Here is an 11,573-nt window from a genome sequence, read left to right on the forward strand (position 1 = left end):
GGTGACCGCAAGGGGCGGTCGGAAAGCAAGACATACGCTCGTCCTGGAAGTCAGGACATTCAAGAAGGACATGCACGACCGTAAGAGGGACAATGCAACTAGGACAATAAGGAGCTGGGCGGCGCTCCATCAAGTGACCATGGGTTAACCGAGTATGGCCAATATACAACCTCGCCAGAGCTGTTTCCCATCGCCGGTTACGGTGGTAGGAGGACGGCCACGAGGAAACAACATTTAAGAGTACGTAGTTTGTTACCAGTAACAGACGTCCAAGAAGCCTGAAAACGGGTAAGGACGGAGGAATAGATAACCGGGTAAAAGTCTGAATATGGAATACCTTTACGAGAGATGGGACAAGAGCGGACAGCTTCCTTGGCGGCAGCATCCGCACGCTCATTTCAAGACACCAATATGGCTGGGAACCCAACAAAACTCAACCGACTTAAATTTACTGTGAACAAGAAACAGCCAATGCTGGATCTCGACAACTACTGGATGAACCGGATTAAAAGACCCGAGAGCCATGAGGGCACTACGAGAGTCAACAACAACTACAAAGGAAGACTGACAACGAGAAAGCAGGAGACGAAGAGCATAGAGAATAGCATAAAGCTCCGCTGTAAAGATGCTAGTCTCCGGAGGTAAGCGACACATAAGTGTGATCAGGAAAAACAACAAGAGTAGCCAACACCGTCCACAAACTTAGACCCATCAGTGAAGACGGAAACGGAGTGCGAGTGAGAAGAAAAAGAGCTCAAAGAAAAGGCGTTTTAGAACCGTAGGAGGGGTAAAAGCTTTAGTGATGTGGGTCAAGGATGTGCAAAACTGCGGAATGGGGGACTCTCCACGGGGGGCAAAGAAGGAACAACACGGGGAGAATTATTAGAAATACAAACGGAAAGAGAATCCTGTAAGCGAGATAACTGGACAGAAAGAGGGAGGTGGTGAAGAGGAACAGGAACCGCAGGTGTGGTAAAAGTTAAAGCATGACAGAGGCGAGAGGAAGGATGTTGTAAGGACCTCGCAAGATAGCTTAGACAGTAGCGGTCACGGCGGTCCTGGAGAGACAGGAAGCCAGTGTCAACATACAAGCTAAGGACGGGAGTAGAACGAAAGGCACCAGAACTGAGGCGCAAGCCAGTATGGTGTAAAGCATCAAGACGGCGAAGAGTAGAAGGAAAAGCAGACGAGTAAGCAGAGCAACCATAATCGAGCTTAGACAGGACGAGAGAGGAATGTAAAGCAAGGAGAGTGCGCCTATCCACCCCCCAAAAAGTATGGAACAATACCTGAAGGAGGGCAAGGGTCTTAGAGCACTCAACACGGAGGTTAGAGATATGGGGAGACCAAGACAAACGAGTGTCAAGGAATAACCCCAAAAGATTCGCGGAATCTTTGTACTCAAGGGGATGACCATAAAGTGGCAAAGAGGGACGAAGAACGACCCGTTTCCGAGTAAAAGTCATGGCACAAGTCTTAGAAGTAGAGAACTTTAAGCCATGATCGGTGGCCCAGCAGGAGAATAAGGCAACAAAAGGATAGAGGACTACGCCATGGAGCATCACATTCTGGCAGCCATCCACTAAACCCCCTCACAGCGCCAACAGGCCAGATGGGGAGGTGGTATCCAGCTAAGTAAGTAATCATCAAAAGGAGGGACCAAACCGAGAAGGCTATGTAACAATATGAAAGTGCAAAATAATCAAAGAGCGCTAAATATCACCAAGAATGCCAAAACGAAAACGGAAATGCACAAGGCGAACGATGTCAAAAGTTTCCGATTCACTATAATTCTATTGAGGAAAAAGTGACCGTGAGGGACGGTCGGAAACGCAGTAAGCAAGACCAAGTATCCAGCTAATAGTTCGTGATAATTGGATTCGCCAATCAACAACCATTACAGAACAAGTATTTATTCTGGTCTTTCCGAAATCTAAACTCATCCAACGTATACCCAATGTTTTGTTTTCTCGAGTTTATTCTTTTAATACCCAATTAATATCCCGTTTGTCATGTCTATTCATCCATTTTTACACCTCGACCAAGTCATCCCTGATGCTTCGCCATTCTGGAAGGAGTAATTTCCACGTTTGTTAAATTTTCAGGTCCTAATGTGTGGGACTAACTTATACGCTGGATGCATTCTCTTGAATTAAAATTCTTTTTATAGTACGGCGTCCAAAACTGAACTGCATAACCTATATAGGGACTAACCAGAGCAAGATATGCAGGAAGAGAGGGGGGGGGGGGGAAAGAAACGAACGGGCTAGTGAACAGCGATCTGGATTCGTAGTCTTTAAGTGTTCGCGTTTGATCCTCGGAGGAAACAAAAGGGCAGAGTTTCTTTCCACTCTTATGCTCGTTCTGTAACAGTATATAGGTACCTGGAAGTTAGGAAGCTGCTCGAGCAACTCCAGGCATTTTATTAGTAAGGCTTCGATAAACAAGTCCCTGTGTTGTATTTGCCTTATTACGTCGGTGATCAAGTGAATTACGTCTGCGACTTTCCTTTGTTTTTATTCAAAACCTTCAGCTAAAATGAATAACAATAAGAAGTTACATAAGCATTTCCTCACTGAATATGAAGAACTTCCAGGGTGACCTAAAAGTAAGTTACAAACCGTTCCTAACCAAGTTCAGATGTCCCCGAACTTGGTGGAATTATAGTGTAAGATTTAAAGGATTTTAAATTAAATAGCATTTTAAAAAATAACCACTCTTAATATCCATCACCACTTATATACAAATTACTATGAGAGGTCACCCAGAGCATCACTAGCCCTCGCGCTGGCTAGCTTCAAAGATGACGGACAATACACTCCTCGGACGAGGTCTTCAACGCAACACTAGCCCTCACACTAACTGCAGTTATGGAGACGTCTTCAAGCACCTCACTTTTCTTAGCACACTCGCTAGTACGCTCAAGTGAAGTCCACAGCACTCAACTACCCCCACTGGCTAGCACCTTCCAAGAGTGAAGTCCACAGCGCTCAACGTCTCAAGCGCGACCAAAGTACTTCTTCACTCTCGCTGCTTCATTGACTTCTCTCGCCAGTCACCGGTAGCTCGTCACCTCCCAGCACAGCAGACTAGAAGATGGGAAACTAATATTAATGGGAGGGTCAACTATTTTAGTTCGGAACCTGGATCATAGATGGCGCCGAAATCAACTCCAAGCTCCGGCAACGGTGTTGATACCGTAACAGGAAGTTAAGGGCAGTGCTGATCAAGATGTTCAGCTGCGTCTCCATAAGTATGGCGGTGACAGTGTCGTCGTTCATCATCGTCAGGGGCTCAGTCACCTCCACCAGCTGCACGTCAATCATTACCAGCTGCAGGGCTGGTGCCGTCACCGACTGGACTGTGACGCTGGTCACGGGAACAACACTAGTCTGGAACATGGTGTTGAGGATGACCTGGTTGATGGGCAACGACGCTTGCAACACCACGATCTCTGACATTCTGCCACTCGTCCTGGTACTGCACAGTCTGGGAGACGGGACGACAAGCGGCCGTGGCTTGTAGTAAAGGGCAGCGGCCAGCAGCACAAGCACCGCCAGGTGGATCACAACCTTAGACATGAAGTATGAGCCTAATAACCACCTGGATCCTTCACAACGTTTTCTTTAACCTTGTATTTTGAATATACAAGTATAATATGACCCTAATCACTCATTAAAATTTCCACATCCTATTCGTCAGGCTTATAATAATGGTATTTAGGCTTGAGTCCCCACATATTCTTGTGTGGATTCTTAACATTATAGTTACATAGGTCCCTCAGGATCTCCTTTAGATATGTGATTGGTTGTCGGGTAATCTTGTGGAGATCCTTAATATTCTAATACTGATGCTTTTCAAATGCGGCAAACAACAACTCCATGACCTTATGTAACAATGCACAAATGTTTGTAATTAGGCAAATTAGGACTCTGGGATTTATAAATCGAAGCGTCGGTAATAAGACACCTGGTGTTGTTCTTCAGCTATATATTGCTCTGGTTAGGCCCCATTTAGATTATACAATTCGGTTTTGGTTGCTATACTATAGAATGGATATCAATTTACTCGAACGTGTCCAGTGATGGATTACAAGGTTAATACCCGATATTAGAAACCTGTCATATGAAGGAAGATTGACAAAACTTAAACCACATTCTCTACAAAGGTGACGAATTATACGTTGACATGACAGAGGTGTACAAGTGGATGAATGGCAACAACAAAAGGGATATTATTAGGGGTATTAAAAGTATCATCACAAGACAGAATACGAAGCAATGGGTATAAATTAGATAAGTTTATATTTGGGAAAGACTTTGGTAAATACTAGTTTTGTAGCAAGGTTGTTGATTTGCGAAACAAATTATCACGTAATGTAATAGAAGTAGGATCCCTTGATTGTTTCAATCGTAGGTTAGACGTATACATGAATGAGATTGGGTTGTTTTAAATATGAGCTGTCTCGTATGGACCAAAAGGCTTTTTGCAGTTACGTTTATTCTTATGTTTTTAAGTTTAGATTTAGGAAATTCCTGGGTAAATACTTATTCGGTAACAGATTGTTGACTTGTGGAAATTACCGCATAATATAATACAAGAAAGATCCCTTGATTGTTTCAAGCTTGGGTTGAACATATATATGAAAGAGATTGGGTAGATATAAATAGGAGCTGCCTTATATGGGCCAATAGGCCTTCTGCAGTTACCTTCTGTCTTATGCTCTTAATATCCTATTAATATCTTCGTTGTTGTGTTCATTCATCCACTTGTACACCTCAATTATGTCACCACTACTTCTTCGCCTTTCTAGAGAATGCAAATAAGTCTTTGTCAATCTTTCTTTACATGACAAGCTTTAAATTTGCAGAATTAACTTTGCTGTCCTTCGCTGGACGCGTTATAGTGAATTTATATCAGAAAACGTAAATTTAAACTTGTTAAAAATATTAGAATTTATATTCATAAACAGTCTACTCATGCACATGTATAAACATACATGTCTCGTATTGTCAGTGTAACTTTATTCTTATGTTCTTAAGCGTTTGAATATTTATTGGCATCGAAAAATAACCAAAGAAACAAGTTCCATCATCCAGCAACCTCCGGCATCTACGGTAACAGCTATATAACCCTGGGCCGCCAGGGGTTGGCTCATTACACATTAAACTCGCAGACTACGAGGTTGGTCACAAGCAGTACCACCATAGCAGTCACTCTCCCCATCACCTGTGTTCCCTTACCAGCACCACTTCCCACCACCAGGTGTATTCAACTACAACCACCACATCAACTAGTTTCACCAGCCGTGTTCCAGACACTTGCTGAAACACTAGCACCTGTAGGAAAGGCGTTTTATAAAGTGGTCACGTAACTACATATTTTCGTGTGTTTTCCATCATGAGCCAACAGTCTAAGACGGATTTGGATATTACGAATAGCAGCCGTGGGGTGTGGCTGGTCAAGGTACCTAAATATTTGGGGAACAAATGGGCAGACTGTGCTGGCCATGACGTTGGGAAGCTTGAGATTACCAAGGTTCCTGGAAAACCTTCAACAGTCACCTTAAAGTCAAGTGAACACACGTTAAAGGACTGCAAAATTCCTCGGGAGCACACGGTAATCTCTCATAGTCTTAAGGGAATGAGACTCGGAATATTTTCTCAACCAGTCCGCGGCAACAGTTCAGATGCTGCAGTTCCCGAGACACAGAAATTGTGCTTTGAGGGACAAGTCGTCGAAAAAGTAAGATGTCAGCCTGTAGTGGACGACTACTATATCAATCTGAAAAAAGAAGCGAAAAAGAAAGCTGCCCAGCCTCTAAACAAGGCAAAGCTTATTGACAGTCCCGTCAATGTCTATAAGCCTACTTCGCATCATGAACATGATGTTCATTTAAAACAAAGGAAGGCTGTACGTAGGATGGTTCGTGATGATAAAGATAAGGTCATGGAGTTGTTGTTTGCGGCATTTGAAAAGCATCAGTATTACTATATTAAGGATCTCCGAAAGATTACCCAACAACCAATCACATATCTAAAGGAGATCCTGAGGGACCTATGTAACTATAATGTTAAGAATCCACACAAGAATATGTGGGGACTCAAGCCTGAATACCATTATTATAAGCCTGACGAATAGGATGTGGAAATTTTAATGAGTGATTAGGGTCATATTATACTTGTATATTCAAAATACAAGGTTAAAGAAAACGTTGTGAAGGATCCAGGTGGTTATTAGGCTCATACTTCATGTCTAAGGTTGTGATCCACCTGGCGGTGCTTGTGCTGCTGGCCGCTGCCCTTTACTACAAGCCACGGCCGCTTGTCTGTCCCGTCTCCCAGACTGTGCAGTACCAGGACGAGTGGCAGAATGTCAGAGATTGTGGTGTTGCAAGCGTCGTTGCCCATCAACCAGGTCATCCTCAACACCATGTTCCAGACAAGTGTTGTTCCCGTGACCAGCGTCACAGTCCAGTCGGTGACGGCACCAGCCCTGCAGCTGGTAATGATTGACGTGCAGCTGGTGGAGGTGACTGAGCTCCTGACGGTGATGAACGTCGACACTGTCACCGCCATTGTTGTGAAGACGCAGCTGAACATCTTCACCAGCACCGCCTTTTAACTTCCTGTTACGGTATCAACACCGTTGCCGGAGCTTGGAGTGACGATTTCGGCGCCATCTATGATCCAGGTTCCGAACTAAAATAGTTGACCCTCTAATTAATATTTGTTTCCCATCTTCTAGTCTGCTGTGCTGGGAGGTGACGAGCTACCGGTGACTGGCGAGAGAAGTCAGTGAAGCAGCGAGAGTGAAGAAGTACTTTGGTCGAGCTTGAGACGTTGAGCGCTGTGGACTTTACTCTAGGAAGGTGTCAGCCAGTGGGAGGGTAGTAGTGCCGTGGACTCGACTTGAGCGTACTAGCGAGTGTGCTAAGAAAAGTGGGGTGTCTGAAGACGTCTCCATAACTGCAGCTAGCGTGATGGCTAGTGTCGCGTTGAAGACCTCGTCCGAGGACTGTAAATATTGTCGGTCACCTTTGAAGCTAGACAGCATGTGGGCTAGTGATGCTCTGGGTGACCTTGTATATAATTAGTGATGATGGATAATAAGAACGGTTATTTTTTTAAATGCTATTTAATTTCAAATCCTTAAACATTACACGATAATTCCACCAAGGTTAGGAACATCTGATCTTGGTTTTAAAAGAACCTGTTTGCAAACGGTTCGTAACACTTTCTTTTTGGTCACCCTGAAAATATTAAATGTTCAATGAGGAAAAGTAAATACTAATGGAACTTCTTATTGTTACTCATTTTAGCTCAAGGTATTGGATAATAACAAAAAAGGAAAATTGCAGACGTGATCGACGTAATAAGGCAAATGGAACAGGGATTTATTTATCGAAGCCTTCCTAATAAAACACCTGGCGTTGCTTTTCAGCTGAGGCAGCGTCATAACTTCCAGGTACCTATATACTGTAGGGACAGGCATCAAAGTGAAAGAAACTCCGCCCTTTTGTTTCTGCGGGGGATCGTCCTTCCCTCTCCTTCTTTAGGTGGCGGTTTGCTAAAGCGGACTGGCACCTATTTGCCCCCAGTGCTGCTCTCTCTGACCTCTCCCTTCTGCCTCTCCCTCGGGCTCTCCTCCTTTTCCATGACACTGTCTTCGACGCTGCTCTCTGCTCTATTCCTCGCTCTTCCTCTCGGGGTCCGGGGAAGTGCGTTCCCTGGTGGAATGCAGACTGTGCTCGGGCTGTGCGCTGTAAGCGTGCAGCCTGGAAGAGGCACTGCCGTCGGCAGCCGGCCGATTCTTTTCTTTTCTTTCGGAAAGAGTGCGGTGGCCCGTAGGGCCATCCGTACGGCTAAACGTGAATGTTGGTCATCTTATGTCTCCACAATTACGTCCGAAACTCCCCTGCCACAGATCTGGAAGCATATCCGCAAGATAGCGGGTAAGTTTGTTCCCGATGTTTCACCGGTCCTTCACCTCCGTGGTACTCTTGTGGCGGACCCGTTGCAGGTTGCTACCGAACTGGGTTCCCACTTTTCTTCTGTTAGCTCTGATGTTCATCTTCCCCAATCTTTCCTTCTTCGTAAACCTGTCCTCGAATCTCGTCTTTTTAGATTTCTGCACTCGTCTTACTTTCCTATAACGATCCCTTCTCTCTGAACTTCGTTCTGCCCTGGCCCTCTGCAATTCTCCGGCGACGGGCTCCGATGGTATTCATTATGAGATGCTTCGCCATCTCCCTCCGTGCACGTCTCGGTATTTACCGAGTCTGTATAATCGGATCTGGGAGTCGTCGTCAGTCCCTGAGGACTGGATCGATGCCGTTGTCCTTCCTGTTCGCAAGCCAGGGGTCTCTGGGAACTTCCCAAAAGGACTTTCGCCCTATTGCCCTCACAAGTTGTGTCTGCAAACTCTTTGAACGTATGGTTAACATTTGTCTGATGTGGTTCCTAGAACACCATCACCTCGTCTCCCCCTTCCCAATTTCGTTTCTGCAAGTCTTTTTTTTCGTTTCTCAATTTCGTTTCCAGGACATCTGTCGTGCCGCAGCACGACAGATGTCCTGGTGAACTTGGTCTATATTCGTACTGCTTTTGCTGCGAAGACCTCCGTTGTTGCCGTCCTTTTTGACCTGGCTTAAGCTTAAGGCTTAAGACACCACTTGGCGATATCATATTCTGTCCCCAGCTTCATTCTTTTGGCCTTCGTGGTCATCTCCCTCTTTCTCCGCAGCTTCCTCGTCGTTCCTTTTGGGTGCGCCTTGGTACCGCGCTCTGCCTCTTTTCAGCAGTACGAAGGTGTGCCCCAGGGTAGTGTTCTGAGTACTACTTTTTCTGGTTGCCCTCAATGGTCTTTTCCTAACTTCCTTCAGGTGTCTCCTCCACTCTATGTCGATGATCTTACCCTTTGCTGTCAGGGTGATGATTCGCCTCTCCTTTAGCGCCGGCTTCAACTTGCGATTGATGCCGTGTCGTCTTGGGCCACCGATCATGGCTTAAAGTTCTCTACTTCTAAGATTTGTGCCATGTCTTTTACTAGGAAACGGGTCGTTCTTCGTCCTCCTTCGGGTATTGTCCCATACTTCTTGGGTAGCGGATAGGCGCACTCTCCTTGCTTTACATTCCTCTCTCGTCCTGTCTAAGCTCGATTATGGTTGCCCTGCTTACTCGTCTGCTTCTCCTACTCTTCGCCGTCTTGATGCTTTGCACCATACTGGGTTGCGCCAGGGTTCTGGTACTTTTCGTTCGACTCCCGTCCATAGCTTGTATGTTGACACTGGCTTCCTGTCTCTCCAGGGCCGCCGTGATCGCTACTGTCTTCGCTATCTTGCGCGGTCCTTACAACATCCTACCTCTCGCCTCTGTCGTGCTTTAACTTTTACCCCTCCTGCGGTTCCTGTTCCTCTTCACCACCTCCCTCTTTCTGTCCGGTTATCTCGCCTACAGGATTCTCTCTCCGTTCGTATTTCCAATGTTTCTCCTCGTGTTGTTCCTTCTTTGCCCCCGTGGAGAGTCCCCCTTCCGCGTTTTTGTACATCCTTGTCCCGCATCACTAAAGCCTTTACCCTTCCTACGGTTCTAAAAAGCCTTTTCCTTGAGCACTTTTCTTCTCGCTCCCGCTCCGTTTCTGTCTTCACCGATGGGTCTAAGTCTGCGGACGGTGTTGGCTACTCTGTTGTTTTTCCTGATCGCACTTGTATGTGTAGCTTACCTCCGGAGACTAGCATCTTTACAGCGGAGCTTTATGCTATTCTCTATGCTCTTCGTCTCCTGCTTTCTCGTTGTCAGTCTTCCTTTGTAGTTGTTGACTCTCGTAGTGCCCTCATGGCTCTCGGGTCCTTTAATCTGGTTCATCCAGTAGTTGTCGAGATCCAGCATTGGCTGTTTCTTGCTCACAGTAAATTTAAGTCTGTTGAGTTTTGTTGGATTCCCAGCCATATTGGGGTGTCTTTAAATGAGCGTGCGGATGCTGCCGCCAGGGAAGCTGTCCGCTCTTTTCCCATCTCTCGTAAAGGTATTCCATATTTCGACTTTTACCCGGTTATCCGTTCCTCCATCCTTACCCGTTGGCAGGCTTCTTGGTCGTCTGTTACTGGTAATAAACTACGTACTCTTAAATGTTGTGTTTCCTCGTGGCCTTCCTCCTGCCACTGTAACCGGCGATGGGAAACGGCTCTGGCGAAGTTGCGTATTGGCCATACTCGCTTAACATATGGTCACTTGATGGAGCGCCGCCCTGCTCCTTATTGTCCTAGTTGCATTGTCCCTCTTACGGTCGTGCATGTCCTTCCTGAATGTCCTGACTTCCAGGACGAGCGTGTGTCTTGCTTTCCGACCGCCCCTCACGGTCACCTGTCCCTCAATAGAATTCTTAGTGACTCGGATAATTTTGATATCGTTCGCCTTATGCGTTTTTGTTCCCGTATTGGCATCCTTGGTGATATTTAGCGCCCTCTGATTATTCTGCACATTTAATGGTGCTACATAGCCTTCCCGGTTGGGTGCCTTCTTTTGATAATTACTTACTTGTGCTCCTGCTGCTGTCCTCACAAATTTTGCTGGACGCCTTTTTCTTTCCCTTTTGTATCTTTTTTTCTCTCCCCCCCCCCTCTCTTGTTTCTGTTTTGATCATTCTTTTGGCTTTCTTTTGTTTTGACGGCCAGGTGTTTGAGGAGGCATACTCTTGAACCTGTAGAACTGTAGTACCCAACGTCTCGAGCTAGGGGAATCTTTTATTGCCAATCCCCCTTTCGTCACTGAACCCGATCTCGATGGACTCACGGTTCTTAAGGTGGCGTTTATAGGGTGTATACTCACGACGCACCCCTGGGGGGCCCCAGCATGATCAGCGATAGCTTCTTGTTGGGTGTCCTGCCTCTAATTGTGGCTCCATGGTGGGTATGGGGGCACATTTGTGAATGTAAATGTCTCTTTTTTCTTCTTCATGTCATTGAATGTTTCTCTTGTACCCTTTCAGGCACGTGGAGTGGGCGACCAAGCCCCCGAGTCGGACAGTATTGGAAGGCCGAGCTCTGTAGCCCCCGCTGCGTTGAGCTTCGATCTTGCTCCTCTTGTGACCCTCCTGACTTCTCCCCTTGGCTCCCTTCCCTTCTCTGTGATTGGGTCGAGCCCCAAGCTCCCAGTGGTGATCATTTCGTCCCCTGGTATGGCTAAGTCTCTCGTTGTGGCTACTGCGCCTTTTAACCCCTCTTTCTTTGGGGGTTCTCAACGCCGTCCGCGCAACGGCCGCACTCGCTCGATTCCTTCCCGTACTGATGCGTATCAGGCCTTGTTTGATCCCGCTTTGTGGGATAAATACTTTGATCTCCTCTCTCTTAATTTTACGCCTCCTGACGATTTCTCCCTCCATAGGCATCTTGTTGATTCCGTAGATGCCTCTGTTACCTTCAACCCCACTCGTCTAGGTACACGTGTCGTTGCTGCTCCTTCTCAGAGTGCAGCCTAATGGTTGGCCGCCTTATCCTGCCTTGGCGAGGCCTCTGTTCGAGTCTCCAAGAATGCTCGGTTGAATGCCAGTGTTGGTACTATTCTCCTCCCAGC

General features: G+C 46.3%; 1 protein-coding gene across 1 annotated transcript; it reads left to right on the forward strand.

Annotated features, from left to right (window-relative positions):
- Positions 1-5,400: 5,400 nt before the first annotated feature.
- On the forward strand, positions 5,401-6,141 carry LOC123764246 (general transcription factor IIF subunit 2-like). The gene has a single exon (XM_045751782.1). The coding sequence runs from the start codon at positions 5,401-5,403 to the stop codon at positions 6,139-6,141; it is 741 nt and encodes a 246-aa protein (XP_045607738.1).
- The last annotated feature ends 5,432 nt before the right edge of the window (positions 6,142-11,573 follow it).

The sequence above is a fragment of the Procambarus clarkii genome, chromosome 82 (genome assembly GCF_040958095.1).
Source record: "Procambarus clarkii isolate CNS0578487 chromosome 82, FALCON_Pclarkii_2.0, whole genome shotgun sequence".
Classification (NCBI taxonomy): Eukaryota; Metazoa; Arthropoda; class Malacostraca; order Decapoda; family Cambaridae; genus Procambarus; species Procambarus clarkii.

Coding starts and splice junctions, on each gene's coding strand:
- LOC123764246 (XM_045751782.1), top strand. CDS start 5,401: ATGAGCCAACAGTCTAAGACGGATTTGGATATTACGAATAGCAGCCGT.